The sequence below is a fragment of the Pseudophryne corroboree genome, chromosome 6 (genome assembly GCF_028390025.1).
Source record: "Pseudophryne corroboree isolate aPseCor3 chromosome 6, aPseCor3.hap2, whole genome shotgun sequence".
NCBI classification, from domain to species: Eukaryota; Metazoa; Chordata; class Amphibia; order Anura; family Myobatrachidae; genus Pseudophryne; species Pseudophryne corroboree.
Window position 1 is genome coordinate 40397063 of NC_086449.1, and position 27327 is coordinate 40424389.

The 27327-nt window shown below is 49.1% G+C and overlaps 1 protein-coding gene across 6 annotated transcripts in view; it reads right to left on the bottom strand.

Annotated features, from left to right (window-relative positions):
- STAG3 (STAG3 cohesin complex component) overlaps nucleotides 1-27327 on the bottom strand; it is a 285504-nt gene that overhangs the window by 61908 nt on the left and 196269 nt on the right. For 5 of the 6 annotated variants that reach the window (XM_063930899.1, XM_063930900.1, XM_063930896.1 and 2 more), the window contains exons 16-26: nucleotides 13291-13394; nucleotides 10463-10555; nucleotides 10006-10095; nucleotides 8529-8729; nucleotides 6910-6980; nucleotides 6647-6734; nucleotides 6491-6571; nucleotides 5887-5979; nucleotides 5593-5761; nucleotides 4690-4817; nucleotides 3381-3482 (exon numbers count right to left, since the gene is read on the bottom strand). In XM_063930899.1, the coding sequence (XP_063786969.1) occupies nucleotides 3381-3482; nucleotides 4690-4817; nucleotides 5593-5761; nucleotides 5887-5979; nucleotides 6491-6571; nucleotides 6647-6734; nucleotides 6910-6980; nucleotides 8529-8729; nucleotides 10006-10095; nucleotides 10463-10555; nucleotides 13291-13394 (1220 nt within the window). The remainder of the gene's footprint in view (nucleotides 1-3380; nucleotides 3483-4689; nucleotides 4818-5592; nucleotides 5762-5886; nucleotides 5980-6490; nucleotides 6572-6646; nucleotides 6735-6909; nucleotides 6981-8528; nucleotides 8730-10005; nucleotides 10096-10462; nucleotides 10556-13290; nucleotides 13395-27327) is intronic. The other variant, XM_063930901.1, reaches the window with a different exon arrangement.

Below are 27327 nucleotides of genomic sequence, written 5' to 3' on the forward strand. Positions count from 1 at the left end.
CTTTTGCTTTCCTTTGAGGCCAAAAGGAGCGAAAAGTGGTACCTTTTGCCTTCTGTGCAGAAGGATTAGATTTCGGGAGAAATGCACTCTTAGCAACCGCTAAGTCATTCACAATCTTATTGAGATCTTCTCCAATTAGGATGTCTCCCTTAAAATGGAGTACCTCCAAGGACTTTTTGGAGTCCAGGTCCACCTTCCACGAACTCAACCACAGAATACGGCGAGCCAGGTTGGACGTAGTCGATGCCTTGGCCGCTAGCACACCTGCCTCAGAGGACGACTCCTGAATGTAATAGGCGGTGGTGGTAATGTGAGACAGGTACTGTCTGGCAATGTCCGATATATCCTGAGGAAGCTCCTCCTCTAATTCCTGAACCCATGCTTCAATTCCTTTTGCAGCCCAAGAGGCTGCTATAGTGGGTCTATATACAGCACCTGTAAGGGAGTAAATAGACTTAAGGCAACTCTCCACACGCTTATCTGTCGGTTCCTTCAGTGAGGGGACAGTAGTGACAGGCAGAGAAGATGAGACCACGAGACAGGCGACATGGGAATCCACTGGTGTTGAATTTTCCTACACAACTCAGAAAGGAGAGTATAACGAGCTACCATCTTTTTAGATAGGGAGAATTTATTTTCTGGCGAAGACAAGGGTTCTTGACGTATGTCTACTAAATGGTCAGAATGAGGTAATACTATTTTAGTTACCTTCTGACGTTTAAACTTATCAGGATTCTTAGACACAGTAGTGGGATCCACATCATCATCTATTTGTAGAATTTGCTTAATAGCAACCACTAGGTCAGGGACATCAACCTGAGTTGTAGATTCCTCGTCAGAAGCAGCTGTATCAATGTAACTTGGGGTAGGTTTACGTCTAAGCAAAGATTGATTCAATTGCTGCAACTGGGTAGACAAATTATCTGCCCAAGGTGGATTTACCATAGGGACAATATGTGGCTGCAATGGCACAGGAGGTCCCATAGGCTCCGTAAGGAGTGTCACAAGCGTATTGAGCATAGATGAGAACGCCGCCCAAGGTGGCTCCTGATAGGCCGCAGCTCCTGTAACCAGACTGGGAGATGTATGGCACATATTACACAGACCATCATACAAAGCTTCCCCTTCAGGCAAATCCCAGGCGCATGCGCTGCATGATACAGGAGCGTCCGTGGTTTTCCCGCCCTGTTAGACATTTTATTGAATGTAACCACAAAGCGTATGAGTACGATACAGCCAGACAGAGTACACTACCTGCGAATAAATCCCCTAGTATGTGACAGCGGACACCGTACACAACACCAGTTTCTTAATTCGGTACTATGTGACTGAGGATGGTAAATATTGTGCAGCACTATATAGGAGACCCTGACACACCTAGTCCCTTGGGGGACAGAATACAGTGATAGATATAGCTGTGATACACTGAAAGTGAAATCCACACAGCAGATACAGGCACACACAGTCGCAGGGACAATGCAGATAATTATTTTAGTAAGACAATAAAACTGCACTGGACTAGTATATATAACAATGCACGGTCCGAGACCGGATGTATATATCAGAATACTCATACAATATATTCTGGCACAGGTACACTTGTTCTTAACTAACGCTGTCTTAATATTGACATGTAGAATACGTAAGTGTCTGTAAAATCACGGCGCTGATGTACAGGCGGATTTACAGAGGAGATCTTGCCCTGCAGTCCCGGAGACCAGTCGCAGCTAATCCTAGAAGATGCCCAGCGTCTCAGTCAGGGAGTGAGAGAGAGTGTGAGGCAGCTCCAGGGCGGGAACACCAGCAGTAGATGGCGCCCTGAGCTGGGGGATGGGCTACAGGTCAAGCGCCAGCTCCCCTATGCTGGTCCTCACCACCGGGTACTATGGAGTCTTAATAAAGTGGAAATTAATATATCGCCCTGGTGGATATAGTGGGGTCCCTGCTCTGTTACAGTATCCACGCCAGCGTCGCAGTCCGTCTCCTTAGACTGCGACCGGAACGCGATTTAATGGTGGGTCCCGTCTTGAGGACCCTCTTACCTCCTCCTTTCTGTAGCAGCCACGCGAACCAGGAGACCGTCCGCGACCATGTGCCTAGAGCCGGAGCGTCTCTGCCGCAAGTACCCGCCAGCAAGAACAGAGCCAGCGGGAGTATGTGATGTCGCTTGGGAGGTGACGGAGACGCAGCACAGAATGTCACCCTGACACGTAAGTGCTTCATCCCTTGGCACCAACTAGAAACTGAGCTCACAGTACCTGGAGGTGGGGTTATAGAGGAGGCCCCAATGCATCCTGGGACAGTCTAAAGCTTTAGCTTGTTGGTGCCTGGATCAAGATCCATCTCTACACCCTGATGTTTTCCCTGTGGAAACCAATGTACTCCATTGCAGAAATTGGAATTTGCAACAAGAAAGTAAGGGACTAATTCAGACCTGATCGCACCTCAGTGAATTTGCAGAGGTCTGCGATCAGGTAGTCGACACCCAGCCAGAGAAAAAAAATCTGCCCCGTGCAAATCTGCGTACGCAGTCCGAAGAGATTTGCATACGCCGGTCAGCTGCAAATCCGTTCGCAACTCACCATCAAATGATTTTTCCATTCTGTGCATAGCCCAGGACTTACTCCTACAGTGCAAAAGAAAACAGGCTGATCGTGCCAGAGCTGACGTCACACACCCTCCCTGAAAACTCTTGGGAACGCCTGCGTTTTTCCTGACACTCCCAGAAAACGGGCAGTTACCACCCCCCAAATGTCCGCTTCCTCTCAATCAACCTGCGTTCACCTAGCGATCCCAAAAAATGCAGGATTGACGCAGTTTGACCTTGCGCCTGCGCATTACAATCCGTACGCACGTCATTCGATAATCGCACGCTGTGCGATTTTGCACAACATCGATCAGGTCTGAATTAGGCCCAAAGTCCTATTTGGTCTCTGGAGCCAAAGTACAAAAGGAAACGGCATGTTCTTTAACCTCAGCGTACGAGCACATGGCACAGTTAAGAATATGGATAGTATAATGGTCTGCCCACAAATGTAATGAATGAAACCCTTGGGTTAAATCGCCTCTGGGGACAGTAGAGATTGAAAGGTTTCTGCAACCACGGCACCACGTCTAGTCTCTCTGGTAAGTCATCAATGTGGAGCGCTGCCTCCGTATCATATATACACTGTGCGAGAATAGGTAATGTTTTATTTATCATGCTGGGCCGGGGTTATGCGCTTTCCCTGTGCTACTTAGGAAGGATCCATTATCTCACAGATGGTCCCACTGCGGTCAATGGCTGTTCTCATGTTAAATGTGGAACTATATATATCATTGTCTGTAGCCCTGCCAAATGCGGCACGCTGCTGGAAAGGCATGTAATCAAGCTGCCATACCTGAGTAAGACTTAGCAGTATAGTCCTGGTACTCTCCTCCTTGTTCACCGCACGGGATTTGTGCAGAGTCTCCTTGATGATGTCTCCATATTCTGCATTATACTGAAAGGGAGACACACGTTATAGAAAGGAGACACCTGCCCCCCATCTAGCAGAAGAGGCCATTTATAACCCTTTTAAATGGGAATGAGGTACTTGGCATTTGATATAGGTTTACAAAGTCAATCAATCAAGGTTACCTAGCGCTCGTCCCTCCGGACAGTGGGCCCGATTCGTGGCCACAAGGAAACGACTGTGCAGTTCAGTGTCTTTAAAATGATAATGCATGAGGCGTCTGTAGGAGATAGACGCCTCCTGTTAACTTCAGCGAGGATCCGAGTGCTGCGCCTGGGGACGCAGTCATGGATCACCATTGTGACCATCGGCTGCAATCGCCGATGGTTTTTAGGCACCGTCCAAACCCGTCTACGATGAAGCTTAAGCAGGCTGGCCGTAGGAAACGGACACGTGGGTCCAGGAAGTCTGCGTTCCAGGACCAGTCACGCCGTCACAATGGGGGCGACGCGCCCTTGTTTTGAAGAACGGTGCCAGATGTCTCCTTTGCTCCGCCTCCTGTGAGCAACATCGCAAGACCCGTTCTGCACACGCAGTCCCCCAAACATTGAATCTGTAAGCAAACCACTGGGTTTGCGTACAAATATGAAGCAGGCCCAGTATACATGGAAACCGTCTAAAATGTTCTGAGCTTGAATCACAGGTGGACGCAATGCCAACGACGGGACGCAGTGGAGCGATATTTTGTAACTGCCATGTGTCTAAGTTGCGCCACGCAGGCCTCCCGATCGTGTTGCCGTTCTAATTTCGGTCAGACGCAGGCAGAAGTACAGGGGAAACTTAAGTGGGCATTTCTGGCCGGTGATATAGCGCATGTACTGCGACGGCCCATCATACGGGCGTTATGGGAGTGGCGTGTGACGGCACCTAAGGACACAAACGTATTACTGCGTGTACGGACGCTGACTTTGGACGTCCTTTTGCATTTAGATGCACAAACGTACACCAGGGAAGGACTTTGCAGCGCCATCTGCATAAAATCCTGGGGCCGGATGTAATGACGCTCGCATTGGCCAGAGGTGCGGGTAATCATTTACAAGGCATGGTTTTGCCGTGTGAATAATTGACGCTTAAAAAAACAAAAGAAAGGTCCCGACTTCCGCGTCTACCCCTGAATCAGCCTTTGTGTGAGCTATGTATAGACCCAGGGGACTCTTTCCTTGCAAAGATCATGGATGAACCAGGAGCTCCTGACCTTTACGTAGTACTTGAAGACTTCGCTGGCAAAGTGGAGATCCAGAGTGTTGTACAGGATGAGCTTGCAGTATCCGGCCAGCATGACGCGCCGGTTGTGAAGCGCTTCCACCTGATGGGATTCGTCCTCTGCAAAACAGAGTGCAAGCATGAAGCATCCGCGCACGATCGTCTTTACCTTGCTGCCCTTTGTAGTGTACCTGGCACTACTATCACGGGGTCATGTGACTCATTAATCTTGTGATAGAACGCCAGGGCTGCAAAAACACCTCACATAATATAGAATTGATGCCACATACTAGTCCTAATACTTATTCTTTTGAAACGCGTCCCTGATAATTACTGCACTGCATATGGAAGCGGAAATAGCGCAACACTTCTACAAGTGTGCTACAGGAGATTATGTCCCGTGACTCCCGTAGGATGACAAAGTAAGAGGATTAATAATGTCTGATTAGTTGCCAAGGGTCACGCTAAACACCAGTTTTCATACAATGTGCGCAAGCTATTTGTCTGGTATCCGGTCTCTATGTCGACCACTACTGGTCGACAGGGTTTCTACGTCGACATGAGTTTTTCAGGTTTTTCTTTTCTTTTCACTTTTTGATACTTTATGATGCACATGGACTACAATTGGAAACGGTAACCTGTCCAAAGCTCGCGAGCCATGTGAGGGGACACGGTGCACTAATTGGGGTTCCCGGTCACTCTACGAAGAAAATTGAAAAAAATCTCATGTCGACCTAATGCTTTTGTCGACCTATTTTGGGTGTCGACTTAGTTACTGTCGACCAGTAGTGGTCGACCTAGACACTGTTGACCTAAGCGTGGTAGACCCTATGAACCACACCCGTTTGTCTATCTGCCCTACATGTCTTTCCTTCCTCCCCTGCAGAACACGCACCGCTGTTAGCGTCCTCTGAGTTCGTGAATACGTGATCCATGAGGAAGCCGGCGAGCTCAGCCTGGAGAGGAAGATCCGGCGTATAGACCAGCGGCTGGAGGTAAGACCGATCACCGCGGATGAGGTGACCATTGAACACGATCAGAAGGTCACTGAGGAGTTTAAATGCCTGGATATTGATAGAGGAGGAAACGGAAAAACAAATGACAGAAGAATGGAAAGAGAGATACACAGATGAGCACACATTGACGATTACAACACAAAACCGGTCAACGGAAGTCGGCCCGCTGCTACCTGCTCCCTCACGCTGCAGTGCAGATCCGACAAGAAGTTCTGACACAGGTTGCAGAACATGCGGAGCCTCTTCCGTAGCGCAGCCAGTTCCTCCTGATGAGTGACAGCAAGCACAAGATGCAAACACGTTATGCCTGGTCTGGAAAATAAATCCGTAAAGAAGGCAACAGAGACAGTTTTGGGTGCTTATTCGACACAATTACATAAAATTAGCCCAAACGGTGCCTACGTTTTTGCCATCACTCCCAGTTACCGCCTAAAAACGGTCGCTTTCTATCCCTTTGCAAATGAATCCTCACCGCAAGGGGCAACGATGATGGACAATGGTGATTGCACCCTGTGCGTTCCCCCTATTACGGTTGCCCAACATCTCTCATTTTCCAGCGCTCCTCTACAGGATGCGAGGAAGAACCAGCGATGGCGATGGCCAAGATGTCCCATTGATAATAATTCAACTCATCGATTTGCCCCCAGAACTCGTAAATTAACAGGGGGGGCTAAGAAATTATATAGGAAGGTATAAACAGTCAGGAGCATTGGATGAGATACCTGGTGAGACCGACCAAACTCTTACGTACGTCACGCACCCGTAGAGCGCTCTTACCTCCGGGGGCTGCCTGTTGGTGAAGTGGGAGAGAGCCCACAGTAGGGATAAGTGGCAGCAGACTAGCGCCGGCAGTATAATCTGTGAAAGAGAATAATTAGCGAACAGGGAAACGGGACTATAATAATGTGACAGCACGGGCACTGGTCGCCATACCTGTGCAGGGATCTCCCCAGCTTCCATCGCCTTTTTCAAAATAGAACTACATGGTTCAAACAGCTCCCAGCGAGTGAGATCATGGGCACTGGAGGAGGAGAAGAACGCGGTCTAGTAATTATAGACGGAGAGTGATTGGGACATCAAAGACATTTATCTATCGCATGATATCAGGAGGCAGCATCATGAGAAACAAAGTATGATGATACGGTCTACCATGCGCTACTGTGTCACCTCCCGTGCCTAATAATTCCCTGCGTCACCTGAACAGGGCGGAGAGCCTCTTCATGGTGGCTGCGGCGTTGTAGACGTCGTCTTCGTCCAAATCCGACACCTGCGGAGAGGGAAAGGGGGCCTGTAAGACAATAAGCTTGGCCTTCCTCCATAAAGAGACAATGAAGAGTCAGGCTCCTCCCAATCAACAATCAAGGTGATGATGTGGGCCCTCATCTGACCCTCAGCTCGAACTGAAGGCTGTCCACTTACGTTCCAAGGCCCTCATTCCGAGTTGATCGCTCGCTAGCTACTTTTAGCAGCCGTGCAAACGCATAGTCCCCGCCTACGGGGGAGTGTATTTTCGCTTTGCAGGAGTGCGAACGCCTGTGCAGCCGAGCGGTACAAACACATTTTGTGCAGAACAAAACCAGCCCTGTAGTTACTTATCCCGTGCGATGATTGCTGCGACGAGTGACACGGTAATGACGTCAGATACCCGCCCAGCAAACGCCCGGCCACGCCTGCGTTTTTCCAATCGCTCCCAGAAAACGGTCGGTTGCCACCCAAAAACGCCCACTTCCTATCAATCTCCTTGCGATCGGCTGTGTGATTGGAATTGTCGCTAGAACCTGTGCAAAACCTCGATGCTCTTTGTACCCGTACGCCGCGCGTGCACATTGCGGTGCATGCGCAGTTTTGCCGTTTTTTTTTTACTAATCGCTACGCAGCGAATAACGGCAGCTAGCGATCAACTCGGAATGAGGGCCTAAGCCTGGTGACCAGCTGCAGCTCACCACGGTGGCCTTAGGAATGACGTCTCGACACTCTGAAGTGATTGCCGGGTCCCCTCAGAGTGGTAAGTATCACTGCACCGGAGAGCAGTGAGTGCTGGAAAATGTATAGGGCTACAGCAGAGCCACAAAGGTGACTAGCTTACATCAGCAGTGGCTCCGTTTCTTTCACAGGAGGATCGTCCATGGTACGTGCCAAGTAATTGCTACCAACAGTGGAATTCTTTACAATCATTTGATCCAATCACGTCCCTTCCTCTCTTCGCTTTCCCAGCCGAGTTGCTGTCACAGTCCGTGCCCACCTTGTCTGTTGCGGAGTTTTATGTACTATCTGCCCATAGATTCTATTAGGTGTATTACTTCAGTATTCATACATTATCTGCTAGCTAATCTTATTTATCATTTTTTCCCCACCATTGTAATTTTGTCCAGGAACCATATTGACACCTCCCCCCCAAATTATCGTGACTAACGATGGAGTTACCTCAGTATTACCACCGCCATTGATTTTTGTTCAAATAAACCAATTGGAATCCCTGACATATTACTTCTTATACTTAGACATTATCAGCCACCCATTGGTGAGTACTGTGTATTTTTCTACGGCTCTTAATGAAAGTCAGGCCAGGAACTGTCAGAAGATAAAATCTGGTCCTGTGGGAGAATCTCCCTTATCCCATGTTAGACGGATGCTGTGACTATCTGCATGAGAGGACGTAAACCCCAGAGAGATGACGAAACTATAAAGGTCCTGCTCTGGGGGCACATCCAGTCATAATATCTACTTGGCTTCGTAATGATTTCTGATAAAGAGGGATTGTTTGATCATCACTGAAGCAATGATATGAATCAGGCCATGCCACTCTGGACGATACCTGCAAGATATCTGGGAGGTGGGTCAGGAAGTGGTCTGTGAGGCGATCAACTAGATTGCTGAGGGTGATGTCTGTCTTCTTGTAGAAGGCCTGGCCGCGGTCACTCAGGAGGTACAATGCACGGGAACAGGCCCCCAGCACAACGGCCACCGTGTGCTTCTCCACAATGTCACTCACCTGGGCCAGCAGGAGGTCCAAGTGCTGGCAAAACAGTGAGACAAAGAGGCACTATTCAGCTTATCACGAAGAGTTTACATTTATTACACTGTCCATAGTATATTAATTTACAACATGCTTCCTTTCCTTCCTCTATAACCTCCACCTGTTCCCAGCCTCTATAATCCTCACCACCTCTGTAGCCTCCACCTGTTCCCAGCCTCTATAATCCTCACCACCTCTGCAGCCTCCACCTGTACCCAGCCTCTATAATCCTCACCACCTCTGCAGCCTCCACCTGTTCCCAGCCTCTATAATCCTCACAACTCCCCCACCTCTGTAACCTCCACCTGTTCTCAGCCTCTATAATCCTCACCACTGCCCCACCTCTGTAGCCTCCACCTGTTCCCAGCCTCTATAATCCTCTACACTGCCCCACCTCTGTAACCTCCACGTGTTCCCTGCCTCTATGAGCCCCACCTCTGTAGCCTCCACCTGTTCCCAGCCTCTATAATCCTCACCACTGCCCCACCTCTGTAGCCTCCACCTGTTCCCTGTCTCTATGACCCCCACCTCTGTAGCCTCCACCTGTTCCCTGCCTCTATAATCCTCACCACTGCCCCACCTCTGTAGTCTCCACCTGTTCCCTGCCTCTATAATCCTCACCATTGCCCCACCTCTGTAGCCTCCACCTGTTCCCTGCCTCTATAATCCTCACCACTGCCCCACCTCTGTAGCCTCCACCTGTTCCCTGGCTCTATAATCCTCACCATTGCCCCACCTCTGTAGCCTCCACCTGCTCCAAGCCTCTATAATCCTCACCATTTCCACCTCTGTAGCCTCCACCTGCTCCCAGCCTCTATAATCCTCACCACTGCCCCAACTCTGTAGCCTCCACCTTTTCCCAACCTCTACAATCCTCAGCATTCCAACACCTCTGTAGCCTCCACCTGTCCCAGCCCCTATAAGCCTCTCCACTGCCCCACCTCTGTAGCCTACCTCTATAATCCTCACCATTTCTACACCTCTGTAGCCTTCACCTGCTCCCAGCCCCTATACTCCTCCCCATTTCCTACCCTCTATAACCTCCACTTGTTCACAGCCTGTATAATTCTTACCTCTATCTCCTCTCCCTGTTCCCAGGTTTTAAGATCCTCACCATTTTCCCGCCACTATAACCTTCAACTATTCCCAGCCTCTATATCCTTTACCCTTTCTCCACCTCTATAACCTCCACCTGTTTCCAGCCTCTATAAACTTCACCCATTCCCAGTTTCTATAATCCACATCCCTCGCCTCCTCCCCACTTCATACCCCTCACCTTCTCCAGCCTCTCTGTGCAGTAAATCTCCCTCTCTAGGTAACCGACCACCTTCAGCAGAGCGGCCATTTTGTCTGCATCAGCTGAAAACTAAGAGAAAGGGGAATTAGGGGAGGGCGGTGGAAACCAGTGATTGGTCCTCGCAGAACTGGTCAACAGAGTATATGGATGTGTGGTGAAATCCAGCCAAGGCCCAACCGCTGGGCACTCAGCCACATTGACCCGCGTGAGGTCACTGTAAAGTGCGAGTGTGACAGAAAACCAAACTAGCCATTATGAGCACGATTAGAAAACATTACAATGTAATTAATATTATAGATCAGAAAAAATAATGTTGGTGTCTGTTGTGGATTACGATGGTAACATTAGGATGACTGTGGTAAGATCAGGTCCGTCGGGTTGCCGGGTGTTACATTAGTCATTGCTGGCATGGAACCTCACACTGAGCCTGCAGTACCTTCGATAAAAGCGGGGGCAGGGTTATAATCATGTGGCGGCTCAGCCTGACCTTGTCTTCAGCATGAGTCTTCCGGTCCTTCGCAGACTGCATCTACAACAGGAGGTGTCAGATGAATTTCAGATCAGGAATAAAAACAGAATGGGCCTAGTCTTTATTCAGGCAGAAATCCAGCCAAAGGGCCCGAATCAGAGCCACAAGCAATGAAGATGGTCACGCAGATGAGAGATTTTTTTGAAAATGCGCATGTGCGAAAATCCTAGAAAACTCCTACGCGCATGTGTGTACAAATGAGGCACACGTGATCAGAAACGCCCTAGAAAGGTCTACGGTCAATAGCCCGACCACTAAAAGGTAGACATGCATTGGGCCCAAAAGGTCAACCGAGAATAAGTATAAAGTAGAAAAGGTCGACAAGCCAGACATGGAAATGGTCGACGCAAAAAAGACAGGTTTTTATTTTTATTTTGGGTGTTTTGCCACTTTTCTGCCACAAACAAGCCCCATTAGTGTACCAACACCCCTCGCTTTGGGGCAAGGTGCCTCGCTTCATTACCGCTGTGCTCGGCACGGGTTACTATTCACAATCGTAGTCCACGTGGATGGTAAAGTATGAAAAAGATGGGGGGGAACCTTGTGTCGACCATTATCATGTCAACGTTTTGACCCTGTTGATCTAATGCATGTCTACCATTAATGGTCGAGCTATTGACTGTAGACCTTTTTGGTGTAGATCTATACGGTGGAAAAGTGATGTGCGTTCCTTGGTTGTGGCTAACAGTGCATATTAAAATGGTCCATTCAGTGGGCATTTATTTTCTGTCAAAGTCGAAAAATATCATGCTGCACGTTGCCATATATTCACCCCATGCGCTTGCCCGCTGCATGTGCACATTCTCTCCCGTGCGTGCGCATATTCGCAGTTGCGTGACGGTGCCTCCTTGGCCGTGCGCTCGGGCGCGTGGTATGTGCATTTACGGTAGAGTTTGTGTGCGTCTGGCGGGCGACTCAATCGTTACATAGTAAATCCAAACAGTATGTTTTGTAGGTAATGTTCCCCTTAATAATAACTGTAAGTTTGTTTAATGTAACTGGTCCCTGGATAGAGGAATTCCTCTTTGCATGATGCGAAGGGTCAGACAGGGTCTGAGCGGTGGTGTTTGGTACCTAACTAAAGAACATTTTATTAGGAACAATCCGGTGCTGGTTAGGTAAAGATTAATCGCTCCTGCGTATAGTTATGTCTATTAGTAGTTTCTGGACATTTACTATATTTGCGGTTCATTATCCATGCGGCGGGAATCCTGAGATTCCCTCCCACCTGAGCAGTTCGATATAGTCACAGCCCACCTGTTTAAACTAACCTATGACCTTTTGTTATAATGCGGGGAGACATTCCGGTGTCCAATGAACAATAAGATTATAGGTCCCTTTGTAGTATACTGTATGCAGTGTATATAAGAACAGCCAGCCTGGCCCAGCTCAGTCTTCTCTCCACAACGGTTTTCATCATTGACTAACTAGGAGCTGGTGACCAGGACTGCGCAGCGAATCATTCCCCACGTGTGTAAGTTCTCTCTGTGACCACCCTTATTCTCTGACTGTATTTTGCCACGTTCTCTCCTTTTACTCTCTCATTGTGGCCCTCATTCCGAGTCGTTCGCTCGGTATTTTTCATCGCATCGCAATGAAAATCCGCTTAGTACGCATGCGCAATATTCGCACTGCGACTGCGCCTAGTAATTTAACAATGAAGATAGTATTTTTACTCACGGCTTTTTCATCGCTCCGGCGATCGTAATGTGATTGACAGGAAATGGGTGTTACTGGGCGGAAACACGGCGTTTTATGGGCGTGTGGATGAAAACGCTACCGTTTCCGGAAAAAACGCAGGAGTGGCTGGAGAAACGGGGGAGTGTCTGAGCGAACGCTGGGTGTGTTTGTGACGTCAAACCAGGAACGACAAACACTGAACTGATCGCACAGGCAGAGTAAGGTTGAAGTTACTCAGAAACTGCAAAGTAGTTTGTAATCGCAATATTGCGAATACATCGGTCGCAATTTTAAGAAGCTAAGATACACTCCCAGTAGGCGTAGGCTTAGCGTGTGTAACTCTGCTAAATTCGCCTTGCGACCGATCAACTCGGAATGAGGGCCTGTATGTCATTGTTTGCGATTGTGCCGCTATTGTATATTTATGTGTAGTTATTCTGTTAGATATTGATGTTAGCCTGTAGTGTATAAGATGTTAACTGTATTTTCCCTTTTTACATAACTAAATCTCGTTAGTAAAGGTTTTGGAACCTTAGCAAGGTATTGTGTGTTTATTACATTGCTGAGGGTATTTGGAGCGTCTCAATCGCTCAAGCAGCTTTTATATTAACAAGGTTAAGCAGCGTTATATCGCTGCAGTATTTCAGCAGGAAGGTTTACAGTATAAACTCAATCTTTCAGTGTGATGCATACAAGGTTTACCGAGTGTCATCCCGTGAGCGTCTGCGCCGCTCGTGTTCCCCTCGCGGTCACAGCGTCCGCTACGCTAGTAGCGTAGCATTACTGTAGTCGGCCGCCTATAGCGTGTTCGATACCAAGCGTAAAGCTGTGAGCGAGCGTGCCGCTCGTGCGTATCGACCACGGCTAAGCATCTGCTACGCTAAGTGCGTACCCTTACGGTACCCCATACGCCAATTGCGTACTAAGTCTCTTACCCATATATAGTGAATGTTATAAGGTAAATAATCAGCATTATCATTTCACACTGCAGATTCTACCTGGATTTACTTCACACCTAAAATGAGCCCCAATATTTTTACCAATGCCTGACTCACCTTCCTTGCAGGCACTCGGCCGACAGGAGAAGTCCCTTCTGCTGCCTGTCTTATGGTGGAGACCAAGATCTCGATGAGGGCACTCTCCTCCTGGTCATCTAACCCTAATGATTACAAAACGTGGCTGGATTTATAAAGACACAACAAATGGGCAAGTATCAACATACATGGATGGTTATATTTAGCCATTACATTAATATGAATTTTAATATTTAATATTATAAAACATAGGAAATGAATACGTAACACTACCTCCGTTTCTCCGGGTGTGGTATTGAAAGTCGACAGTAACTAGGTCGACAATATCTAGGTCGACCACTATTGGTCGACAGTTACTAGGTCGACAGGGTCTTTAGGTCGACATGTTCTAGGTCGACAGGTCAAAAGGTCGACATGAGTTTTTAATGTTATTTTGGTGTCGTTTTCTTCGTAGTGACCGGGAACCCCAATTAGTGCACCGCGTCCCCTCGCATGGCTTGCTTCACTCGCCATGCTTCGGGCATGGCGCCTTCGCTCCGCTACCGCTTCGCTCAGCACAGATTACCGTTCTAATCGTAGTCCACGTCGATCGTTAAGTATGAAAAGGTTAAAAAAAAATAAAAAAAAAAATAAGAATTTACTTACCGATAATTCTATTTCTCGGAGTCCGTAGTGGATGCTGGGGTTCCTGAAAGGACCATGGGGAATAGCGGCTCCGCAGGAGACAGGGCACAAAAAGTAAAGCTTTCCGATCAGGTGGTGTGCACTGGCTCCTCCCCCTATGACCCTCCTCCAAGCCTCAGTTAGGTACTGTGCCCGGACGAGCGTACACAATAAGGGAGGAATTTTGAATCCCGGGTAAGACTCATACCAGCCACACCAATCACACCGTACAACTTGTGATCAAACCCAGTTAACAGTATGATAACAGAGGAGCCTCCGAAAGATGGCTTCCTAAACAATAACCCGAATTAGTTAACAATAACTATGTACAATTATTGCAGATAATCCGCACTTGGGATGGGCGCCCAGCATCCACTACGGACTCCGAGAAATAGAATTATCGGTAAGTAAATTCTTATTTTCTCTATCGTCCTAGTGGATGCTGGGGTTCCTGAAAGGACCATGGGGATTATACCAAAGCTCCCAAACGGGCGGGAGAGTGCGGATGACTCTGCAGCACCGAATGAGAGAACTCCAGGTCCTCCTTAGCCAGAGTATCAAATTTGTAAAATTTTACAAACGTGTTCTCCCCTGACCACGTAGCTGCTCGGCAAAGTTGTAATGCCGAGACCCCTCGGGCAGCCGCCCAAGATGAGCCCACCTTCCTTGTGGAGTGGGCCTTTACAGATTTAGGCTGTGGCAGGCCTGCCACAGAATGTGCAAGTTGGATTGTGCTACAGATCCAACGAGCAATCGTCTGCTTAGACGCAGGAGCACCCATCTTGTTGGGTGCATACAATATAAACAACGAGTTAGATTTTCTGACTCCAGCTGTCCTTGCAATATATATTTTTAATGCTCTGACAACGTCCAGTAACTTGGAGTCCTCCAAGTCACTTGTAGCCGCAGGCACTACAATAGGCTGGTTCAGATGAAATGCTGACACCACCTTAGGGAGAAAATGCGGACGAGTCCGCAGTTCTGCCCTGTCCGAATGGAAAATCAGATATGGGCTTTTGTAAGATAAAGCTGCCAGTTCTGACACTCTCCTGGCCGAAGCCAGGGCTAGTAACATGGTCACTTTCCATGTGAGATATTTTAAATCCACCTTATTTAGTGGCTCAAACCAATGAGATTTTAGAAATTCCAAAACCACATTGAGATCCCACGGTGCCACTGGAGGCACCACAGGAGGCTGTATATGCAGCACTCCCTTAACAAAAGTCTGGACTTCAGGAACTGAAGCCAATTCTTTTTGAAAGAAAATTGACAGGGCCGAAATTTGAACCTTAATAGATCCCAATTTGAGACCCATAGACAATCCTGATTGCAGGAAATGTAGGAATCGACCCAGTTGAAATTCCTCCGTCGGAGCACTCCGATCCTCGCACCACGCAACATATCTTCGCCAAATGCGGTGATAGTGTTGCACGGTTACTTCCTTCCTTTAATCAAAGTAGGAATGACTTCTTCCGGCATGCCTTTTTCCTTTAGGATCCGGCGTTCAACCGCCATGCCGTCAAACGCAGCCGCGGTAAGTCTTGAAACAGACAGGGACCCTGCTGAAGCAAGTCCCTCCTTAGAGGTAGAGGCCACGGATCTTCCGTGATCATCTCTTGAAGTTCCGGGTACCAAGTCCTTCTTGGCCAATCCGGAACCACTAGTATCGTTCTTACGCCTCTTTGCCGTATAATTCTCAATACTTTTGGTATGAGAGGCAGAGGAGGAAACACATACACCGACTGGTACACCCAAGGCGTTACCAGCGCGTCCACAGCTATCGCCTGCGGATCTCTTGACCTGGCGCAATACCTGTCCAGTTTTTTGTTGAGGCGAGACGCCATCATGTCCACCATTGGTCTTTCCCAACGGGTTACCAGCATATGGAAGATTTCCGGATGAAGTCCCCACTCTCCCGGGTGAAGGTCGTGTCTGCTGAGGAAGTCTGCTTCCCAGTTGTCCACTCCCGGGATGAACACTGCTGACAGTGCTATCACATGATTCTCTGCCCAGCGAAGAATCCTTGCAGCTTCTGCCATTGCACTCCTGCTTCTTGTGCCGCCCTGTCTGTTTACATGGGCGACTGCCGTGATGTTGTCCGACTGGATCAACACCGATTTTCCTTGAAGCAGAGGTTCTGCCTGGCTTAGAGCATTGTAGATTGCTCTTAGTTCCAGAATGTTTATGTGAAGAGACGTTTCCAGGCTCGTCCACACTCCCTGGAAGTTTCTTCCTTGTGTGACTGCTCCCCAGCCTCTCAGGCTGGCGTCCGTGGTCACCAGGATCCAATCCTGTATGCCGAATCTGCGGCCCTCCAATAGATGAGCACTCTGCAACCACCACAGAAGAGATACCCTTGTCCTTGGAGACAGGGTTATCCGCTGGTGCATCTGAAGATGCGACCCTGACCATTTGTCCAACAGATCCCTCTGGAAAATTCGTGCATGGAATCTGCCGAATGGAATTGCTTCGTAAGAAGCCACCATTTTTCCCAGGACTCTTGTGCATTGATGTACAGACACCTTTCCTGGTTTTAGGAGGTTCCTGACAAGCTCGGATAACTCCTTGGCTTTTTCCTCCGGGAGAAAAACCTTTTTCTGAACCGTGTCCAGAATCATCCCCAGGAACAGCAGACGAGTTGTCGGCATTAACTGGGATTTTGGAATATTCAGAATCCAGCCGTGCTGTTTTAGCACTTCTTGAGACAGTGCTAATCCCCTCTCTAGCTGTTCTCTGGACCTTGCCCTTATTAGGAGATCGTCCAAGTATGGGATAATTAATACGCCTTTTCTTCGAAGAAGAATCATCATCTCGGCCATTACCTTTGTAAAGACTCGAGGTGCCGTGGACAATCCGAACGGCAGCGTCTGAAACTGATAGTGACAGTTTTGTACAACGAACCTGAGGTAACCCTGGTGTGAGGGGTAAATTGGAACGTGGAGGTACGCATCTTTGATGTCCAAGGACACCATAAAGTCCCCTTCTTCCAGGTTCGCTATCACTGCTCTGAGTGACTCCATTTTGAACTTGAACTTCTTTATGTATAGGTTCAAGGACTTCAGATTTAGAATAGGTCTTACCGAGCCGTCCGGCTTCGGTACCACAAATAGAGTGGAATAATACCCCTTTCCCTGTTGTAGAAGAGGTACCTTGACTATCACCTGCTGAGAGTACAGCTTGTGAATGGCTTCCAAAACCGTCTCCCTTTCGGAGGGGGACGTTGGTAAAGCAGACTTCAGGAAACGGCGAGGCGGATCTGTCTCTAGTTCTAACCTGTACCCCTGAGATATTATCTGCAGGATCCAGGGATCTACCTGCGAGTGAGCCCACTGCGCGCTGAAATTCTTGAGACGACCGCCCACGAGTCCGCTTGAGAAGCCCCAGCGTCATGCTGAGGCTTTTGTAGAAGCGGGGGAGGGCTTCTGTTCCTGGGAAGGAGCTGCCTGTTGGTGTCTCTTCCCCTTTCCTCTGCCTCGTGGCAGATATGAATATCCCTTTGCTCTCTTGTTTTTAAAGGAACGAAAGGGCTGCGGTTGAAAAGTCGGTGTCTTTTTCTGTTGGGGAGTAGCTTGAGGTAAAAAAGTGGATTTCCCGGCTGTAGCCGTGGCCACCAAATCTGATAGACCGACTCCAAATAACTCCTCCCCTTTATACGGCAAAACTTCCATATGCCGTTTTGAGTCCGCATCGCCTGACCACTGTCGCGTCCATAAACTTCTTCTGGCTGAAATGGACATAGCACTTACCCGTGATGCCAGTGTGCAGATATCCCTCTGTGCATCACGCATATAAAGAAATGCATCCTTTATTTGCTCTAAAGACAGTAAAACATTGTCCCTATCCAGGGTATCAATATTTTCAATCAGGGACTCTGACCAAGCTACTCCAGCACTGCACATCCAGGCTGTCGCTATAGCTGGTCGTAGTATAACACCTGTATGTGTGTATATACTTTTTTGGATATTTTCCATCCTCCTATCTGCTGGATCTTTAAGTGCGGCCGTCTCAGGAGAGGGTAACGCCACTTGTTTAGATAAGCGTGTGAGCGCCTTGTCCACCCTAGGAGGTGTTTCCCAGCGCGCCCTAACCTCTGACGGGAAAGGGTATAAAGCTAATAACTTCTTTGAAATTAGCATCTTTTTATCGGGGGCAACCCACGCTTCATCACATACATCATTTAGTTCTTCTGATTCGGGAAAAACTATAGGTAGTTTTTTCACACCCCACATAATACCCTGTTTAGTGGTACCTGTAGTATCAGCTAAATGTAACGCCTCCTTCATTGCCAAAATCATATAACGTGTGGCCCTACTGGAAAATACGGTTGATTCGTCACCGTCGCCACTGGAATCAGTGCCTGTGTCTGGGTCTGTGTCGACCGACTGAGGCAAAGGGCGTTTTACCGTCCCTGACGGTGTTTGAGGCGCCTGGACAGGCACTAACTGATTGTCCGGCCGTCTCATGTCGTCAAACGACTGTTTTAGCGTGTTGACACTATCCCGTAATTCCATAAATAAAGGCATCCATTCTGGTGTCGACCCCCTAGGAGGTGACATCCCCATATTTGGCAATTGCTCCGCCTCCACACCAATATCGTCCTCATACATGTCGACACACACGTACCGACACACAGGGAATGCTCTTAACGAAGACAGGACCCCACTAGCCCTTTGGGGAGACAGAGGGAGAGTTTGCCAGCACACACCAAAAGCGCTATATATGACAGGGATAGCCTTATAATAAGTGCTCCCTGTATAGCTGCTTTTATAATATAATTTTTGCCACTATTTTGCCCCCCCTCTCTTGTTTTACCCTGTTTCTGTAGTGCAGTGCAGGGGAGAGACCTGGGAGCCGTCCTGACCAGCGGAGCTGTGTAAGGAAAATGGCGCTGTGTGCTGAGGAGATAGGCCCCGCCCCTTTTCCGGCGGGCTCGTCTCCCGCTCTTTAGTGTATTCTGGCAGGGGTTAAATATCTCCATATAGCCTCCGGAGGCTATATGTGAGGTATTTTTTAGCCAAATAGGTTTTCATTTGCCTCCCAGGGCGCTCCCCTCCCAGCGCCCTGCACCCTCAGTGACTGCCGTGTGAAGTGTGCCGAGAGGAAAATGGCGCACAGCTGCAGTGCTGTGCGCTACCTTTAGAAGACTGAGGAGTCTTCTGCCGCCGATTCTGGACCTCTTCATGTTTCAGCATCTGCAAGGGGGCCGGCGGCGAGGCTCCGGTGACCATCCAGGCTGTACCTGTGATCGTCCCTCTGGAGCTGATGTCCAGTAGCCAAGAAGCCAATCCATCCTGAGTTCACTTCTTCTCCCCTAAGTCCCTCGTTGCAGTGATCCTGTTGCCAGCAGGACTCACTGTAAAATAAAAAACCTAGCTAAACTTTCTCTAAGCAGCTCTTTAGGAGAGCCACCTAGATTGCACCCTTCACGGCCGGGCACAAAAATCTAACTGAGGCTTGGAGGAGGGTCATAGGGGGAGGAGCCAGTGCACACCACCTGATCGGAAAGCTTTACTTTTTGTGCCCTGTCTCCTGCGGAGCCGCTATTCCCCATGGTCCTTTCAGGAACCCCAGCATCCACTAGGACGATAGAGAAATAAGAATTTACTCACCGGTAATTCTATTTCTCGTAGTCCGTAGTGGATGCTGGGAACTCCGAAAGGACCATGGGGAATAGCGGGCTCCGAAGGAGGCTGGGCACTTTAGAAAGATTTAGGACTACCTGGTGTGCACTGGCTCCTCCCACTATGCCCCTCCTCCAAGCCTCAGTTAGGACACTGTGCCCGGACGAGCGTACACAATAAGGAAGGATTTTGAATCCCGGGTAAGACTCATACCAGCCACACCAATCACACCGTACAACTCGTGATATGAAACCCAGTTAACAGTATGAAACAACTGAGCCTCTCAACAGATGGCTCAACAATAACCCGATTTAGTTAACAATAACTATGTACAAGTATTGCAGATAAACCGCACTTGGGATGGGCGCCCAGCATCCACTACGGACTACGAGAAATAGAATTACCGGTGAGTAAATTCTTATTTTCTCTGACGTCCTAGTGGATGCTGGGAACTCCGAAAGGACCATGGGGATTATACCAAAGCTCCCAAACGGGCGGGAGAGTGCGGATGACTCTGCAGCACCGAATGAGAGAACTCCAGGTCCTCCTCAGCCAGGGTATCAAATTTGTAGAATTTTGCAAACGTGTTTGCCCCTGACCAAGTAGCTGCTCGGCAAAGTTGTAAAGCCGAGACCCCTCGGGCAGCCGCCCTAGATGAGCCCACCTTCCTTGTGGAATGGGCATTTATCAGATTTTGGCTGTGGCAGGCCTGCCACAGAATGTGCAAGCTGAATTGTATTACAAATCCAACGAGCAATAGTCTGCTTAGAAGCAGGAGCACCCAGCTTGTTGGGTGCATATAGGATAAACAGCGAGTCAGATTTTCTGACTCTAGCCGTCCTGGAAACATATATTTTCAGGGCCCTGACAACGTCTAGCAACTTGGAGTCCTCCAAGTCCCTAGTAGCCGCAGGCACCACAATAGGCTGGTTCAGGTGAAACGCTGACACCACCTTAGGGAGAAACTGGGGACGAGTCCTCAATTCTGCCCTATCCATATGGAAAATCAGATAAGGGCTTTTACAAGACAAAGCCGCCAATTCTGATACTCGCCTGGCAGAAGCCAAGGCCAATAACATGACCACCTTCCACGTGAGATATTTCAGATCCACGGTTTTTAGTGGCTCAAACCAATGTGATTTTAAGAAACTCAACACCACGTTGAGATCCCAAGGTGCCACAGGGGGCACAAACGGGGGCTGAATATGCAGCACTCCTTTAACAAATGTCTGAACTTCAGGTACTGAAGCTAGTTCTTTTTGAAAGAAAAATCGACAGAGCCGAGATCTGTACCTTAATGGAGCCCAGTTTTAGGCCCATATTAACTCCTGCTTGCAGGAAATGCAGAAATCGACCTAGTTGAAATTCCTCTGTTGGGGCCTTTTCGGCCTCACACCATGCAACATACTTCCGCCATATGCGGTGATAATGATTTGCTGTAACCTCTTTCCTAACTTTAATAAGCGTAGGAATGACTTCCTCCGGAATGCCCTTTTCCTTCAGGATCCGGCGTTCAACCGCCATGCCGTCAAACGCAGCCGCGGTAAGTCTTGGAACAGACAGGGCCCCTGCTGTAGCAGGTCTTGTCTGAGCGGCAGAGACCACGGGTCCTCTGAGATCATCTCTTGAAGTTCCGGGTACCACGCTCTTCTTGGCCAATCCGGAACCACGAGAATTGTGTTTACTCCTCGCTTTCTTATTATTCTCAATACCTTTGGTATGAGAGGTAGAGGAGGGAACACATAAACTGACTGGTACACCCACGGTGTCACTAGAGCGTCCACAGCTATCGCCTGAGGGTCTCTTGACCTGGCGCAATACCTCTCTAGTTTTTTGTTTAGGCGGGACGCCATCATGTCCACCTGTGGACGACCCCACTGATTTACAATCATTTGCAAGACTTCTGGATGAAGTCCCCACTCTCCCGGGTGGAGGTCGTGCCTGCTGAGAAAGTCTGCTTCCCAGTTGTCCACTCCCGGGATGAACACTGCTGACAGTGCTAGTACATGATTTTCCGCCCATCGGAGAATTCTTGTGGCTTCTGCCATTGCCATCCTGCTTCTTGTGCCGCCCTGTCGATTCACATGGGCGACTGCCGTGATGTTGTCTGACTGGATCAGCACCGGCTGGTGTAGGAGCAGGGATTTTGCTTGACTTAGGGCATTGTAAATGGCCCTTAGTTCCAGAATATTTATGTGAAGGGAAGTCTCCTGACTTAACCATAGTCCTTGGAAGTTTCTTCCCTTTGTGACTGCCCCCCAGCCTCGTAGGCTGGCATCCATGGTCACCAGGACCCAGTCCTGTATGCCGAATCTGCGGCCCTCCAGAAGATGAGCACTCTGCAGCCACCACAGAAGAGACACCCTGGTTCTTGGGGACAGGGTTATCAAGCGATGCATCTGAAGATGCGATCCGGACCACTTGTCCAACAGGTCCCACTGAAAAATTCTGGCATGGAACCTGCCGAATGGAATTGCTTCATAAGAAGCTACCATCTTTCCCAGGACCCGCGTGCAGTGATGCACCGATACCTGTTTTGGTTTTAGGAGGTCTCTGACTAGAGAAGACAACTCCCTGGCTTTCTCCTCCGGGAGAAACACTTTTTTCTGGACTGTGTCCAGAATCATTCCCAGGAACATTAGACGTGTCGTCGGGACCAGCTGTGACTTTGGGATATTCAGAATCCAGCCGTGCTGGCGCAGCACTTCCTGAGATAGTGCTACTCCCACTAACAACTGTTCCTTGGATCGTGCCTTTATTAGGAGATCGTCCAAGTATGGGATAATTAAAACTCCCTTTTTCCAAGGAGTATCATCATTTCCGCCATAACCTTGGTAAATACCCTCGGTGCCGTGGAGAGTCCAAACGGCAGCGTCTGGAATTGGTAATGGCAATCCTGTACCACAAATCTGAGGTACTCCTGGTGAGGATGGTAAATGGGGACATGCAGGTAAGCATCCTTGATGTCCAGGGATACCATGTAATCCCCCTCGTCCAGGCTTGCAATAACCGCCCTGAGCGATTCCATCTTGAACTTGAATTTTTTTATGTATGTGTTCAAGGATTTCAAATTTAAAATGGGTCTCACCGAACCGTCCGGTTTCGGCACCACAAATAGTGTGGAATAGTAACCCCGTCCTTGTTGAAGTAGGGGTACCTTGATTATCACCTGCTGGGAATACAGCTTGTGAATCGCTGCTAGCACCGCCTCCCTGTCTGAGGGAGCAATCGGCAAGGCAGATTTTAGGAACCGGTGGGGTGGAGCCGCCTCGAATTCCAGCTTGTACCCCTGAGATACTATTTGAAGAATCCAGGGATCCACCTGTGAGCGAGCCCACTGATCGCTGAAATTCATGAGGTGGGCCCCCACCGTACCTGGCTCCGCCTGTGGAGCCCCACCGTCATGCGGCGGACTTAGAAGAGGAAGCGGGGGAGGACTTTTGCTCCTGGGAACCTGCTGTTTGTTGCAGTCTTTTTCCCCTACCTCTGCCTCTAGACAGAAAAGACCCTCCTTTTCCTCGCTTGTTTTTCTGGGTCCGAAAGGACTGAACCTGATAAAATGGCGCCTTCTTAGGCTGTGAGGGGACATGGGGTAAAAATGCTGACTTCCCAGACGTTGCTGTGGAAACTAGGTCGGAGAGACCATCCCCAAATAATTCCTCCCCCTTATAAGGCAAAACTTCCATGTGCCTTTTGGAATCAGCATCTCCAGTCCACTGGCGAGTCCATAAGCATCTCCTAGCAGAGATGGACAATGCACTTACTTTAGATGCCACCCGGCAGATTTCCCTCTGTGCATCTCTCATATATAAGACTGAGTCTTTAATATGGTCAATTGTTAGCAGAATTGTGTCTCTGTCTAGTGTGTCAATATTTTCTGACTGTTTATCCGACCACGCAGCGGCAGCACTGCACATCCATGCTGACGCAATAGCTGGTCTAAGTATAATGCCTGAGTGTGTATATACAGACTTCAGGATCGCCTCCTGCTTTCTATCAGCAGGTTCCTTAAGGGCGGCCGTATCCTGAGACGGTAGTGCCACCTTTTTAGACAAACGTGTGAGCGCTTTATCCACCCTAGGAGGTGTTTCCCAACGTAACCTATCCTCTGGCGGGAAAGGGAACGCCATTAGTACCTTCTTAGGAATTACCAATTTCTTATCAGGGGAAGCCCACGCTTCTTCACACACTTCATTTAATTCATCTGACTGGGGAAAAACTACAGGTAGTTTTTTCTCCCCGAAGATAATACCCTTTTTTGTGGTACCTGGATGTAAATCAGAAATATTTAACACCTCTTTCATTGCCTCAATCATGCAGTGAATGGCCTTAATGGGCATTAAATTTGACTCATCGTCGTCGACACTGGTGTCAGTATCCGTGTCGACATCTACTTGCGCCATCTGAGATATCGGGCGTTTCAGAGCCCCTGATGACTTTTGAGACACCTGGACAGGCACGAGCTGAGAACTCGGCTGTCCCACAGTCGGCATGTCGTCAAATTTCTTATGTAATTAGTCTATACGTGCACTCATTTCTTTCCATAAGCTCATCCACTCAGGTGTCTGCCCCCCAGGGGGTGACATCCCTTCTAAAGGCATCTGCTCCGCCTCCCCCTCATTATCCTCATCAAACATGTCGACACAGCCGTACCGACACGCTCCACACACACAGGGAATGCTCTATATAGAGGACAGGACCCACAAAAGCCCTTTGGGGGGATAGAGTCAGAGTATGCCAGCACACACCAGAGCGCTATATAAGTCAGAGACTAACTGAGTTATGTCCCTTATAGCTGCTTTTAATATAAACTATATACTGCACCAATTAAATGCCCCCCCTTTCTCTTTTTTACCCTTTTCTGTAGTGTAGTCTGCAGGGGAGAGCCAGGGAGCTTCCTTCCAGCGGAGCTGTGAGGGAAAAATGGCGCCAGTGTGCTGAGGGAGATAGCTCCGCCCCTTTTCCGCTGCCTATTCTCCCGCTTTTTTATGGAATCTGGCAAGGGTATTTACCTCATATATAGCCCCTAGGGCTATATATTGAGGTATTTTTGCCAGCCAAGGTGTTTTTATTGCTGCCTCAGGGCGCCCCCCCCCCAGCGCCCTGCACCCTCAGTGACCGGAGTGTGAAAGGAGCAATGGCGCACAGCTGCAGTGCTGTGCGCTACCTTGGAGAAGACTGATGTCTTCATGCCGCCGATTTTCCGGACCATCTTCTTGCTTCTGGCTCTGTAAGGGGGATGGCGGCGCGGCTCCGGGACCGAACATCAAGGCTGGGCCTGCGGTCGATCCCTCTGGAGCTAATGGTGTCCAGTAGCCTAAGAAGCCCAATTCGGCTGCAAGCAGGCGAGTTCGCTTCTTCTCCCCTTAGTCCCTCGCTGCAGTGAGCCTGTTGCCAGCAGGTCTCACTGAAAATGAAAAACCTAAGACTATCTTTCTTCTAAGAGCTCAGGAGAGCCCCTAGTGTGCATCCAACCTCGGCCGGGCACAAAATCTAACTGAGGCTTGGAGGAGGGTCATAGTGGGAGGAGCCAGTGCACACCAGGTAGTCCTAAATCTTTCTAGAGTGCCCAGCCTCCTTCGGAGCCCGCTATTCCCAATGGTCCTTTCGGAGTTCCCAGCATCCACTAGGACGTCAGAGAAATAAGAATTTACTTACCGATAATTCTATTTCTCGTAGTCCGTAGTGGATGCTGGGAACTCCGTAAGGACCATGGGGAATAGCGGCTCCGCAGGAGACTGGGCACAAAAAGAAAGCTTTAGAACTACCTGGTGTGCACTGGCTCCTCCCCCTATGACCCTCCTCCAAGCCTCAGTTAGGATACTGTGCCCGGACGAGCGTACACAATAAGGAAGGATATTTGAATCCCGGGTAAGACTCATACTAGCCACACCAATCACACCGTACAACTTGTGATCCAAACCGCAGTTAACAGCATGATAACAGAGGAGCCTCTGAAAAGATGGCTCACAACAAGAACCCGATTAGTTACCAATAACTATGTACAAGTATTGCAGACAATCCGCACTTTGGATGGGCGCCCAGCATCCACTACGGACTACGAGAAATAGAATTATCGGTAAGTAAATTCTTATTTTCTCTGACGTCCTAGTGGATGCTGGGAACTCCGTAAGGACCATGGGGATTATACCAAAGCTCCCAAACGGGCGGGAGAGTGCGGATGACTCTGCAGCACCGAATGAGAAAACTCAAGGTCCTCCTCAGCCAGAGTGTCAAACTTGTAAAATTTTACAAAGGTATTTGACCCTGACCAAGTAGCAGCTCGGCAAAGTTGTAACGCCGAGACCCCTCGGGCAGCCGCCCAGGATGAGCCCACCTTCCTTGTGGAGTGGGCATTCACGGATTTTGGCTGTGGCAGGCCTGCCACAGAATGCGCAAGCTGAATTGTATTGCAGATCCAGCGAGCAATGGTCTGCTTAGAAGCAGGAGCACCCAGCTTGTTGGGTGCGTACAGGATAAACAGCGAGTCAGATTTTCTGACTCCAGCCGTCCTGGAAATATATATTTTCAGGGCCCTGACAATGTCTAGCAACTTGGAGTCCTCCAAGTCCCTAGTAGCCGCAGGCACCACAATAGGCTGGTTCAGGTGAAACGCTGACACCACCTTAGGGAGAAACGGAGGACGAGTCCTCAATTCCACCCTGTCCGAATGAAAAATCAGATAAGGGCTTTTACAGGATAAAGCCGCCAATTCCGACACGCGCCTGGCCGAAGCCAGGGCCAACAGCATGACCACTTTCCATGTTCAAACCAATGTGATTTTAGGAACCCCAAAACTACATTGAGATCCCAAGGTGCCACTGGAGGCACAAAAGGAGGCTGTATATGCAGCACCCCCTTGACAAACGTCTGAACTTCAGGAACTGAAGCCAGTTCTTTCTGGAAGAAAATCGACAGGGCCGAAATCTGAACTTTAATGGATCCCAATTTGAGGCCCATAGACACTCCTGTTTGCAGGAAATGCAGGAATCAACCCAGTTGAAATTCCTCTGTCGGGGCCTTCCTGGCCTCGCACCACGCAACATATTTCCGCCAAATGCGGTGATAATGTTTTGCGGTTACATCCTTCCTGGCTTTTATCAAAGTAGGAATGACTTCCGCTGGAATGCCTTTTTCCTTCAGGATCCGGCGTTCAACCGCCATGCCGTCAAACGCAGCTGCGGTAAGTCTTGGAACAGACAGGGTCCTTGCTGGAGCAGGTCCCCTCTTAGAGGTAGAGGCCACGGGTCCTCTGTGAGCATCTCTTGAAGCTCCGGGTACCAAGTCCTTCATGGCCAATCCGGAGCCACGAGTATAGTTCTTACTCCTCTCCGTCTTATTATTCTCAGTAACTTTGGTATGAGCGGCAGAGGAGGGAACACATAAACCGACTGGTACACCCACGGCGTTACCAGTGCGTCCACAGCTATCGCCTGAGGGTCCCTTGACCTGGCGCAATAACTTTTTAGTTTCTTGCTGAGGCGGGACGCCATCATGTCTACCTTTGGTTTTTCCCAACGGCTTACAATCATGTGGAAAACCTCTGGGTGAAGTCCCCACTCTCCCGGGTGGAGGTCGTGTCTGCTGAGGAAGTCTGCTTCCCAGTTGTCCACTCCCGGAATAAACACTGCTGACAGTGCTATCACATGATTTTCCGCCCACCGGAGAATCCTTGCAGCTTCTGCCATTGCCCTCCTGCTTCTTGTGCCGCCCTGTCTGTTTACGTGGGCGACTGCCGTAATGTTGTCCGACTGGATCAACACCGGCTGGTTCT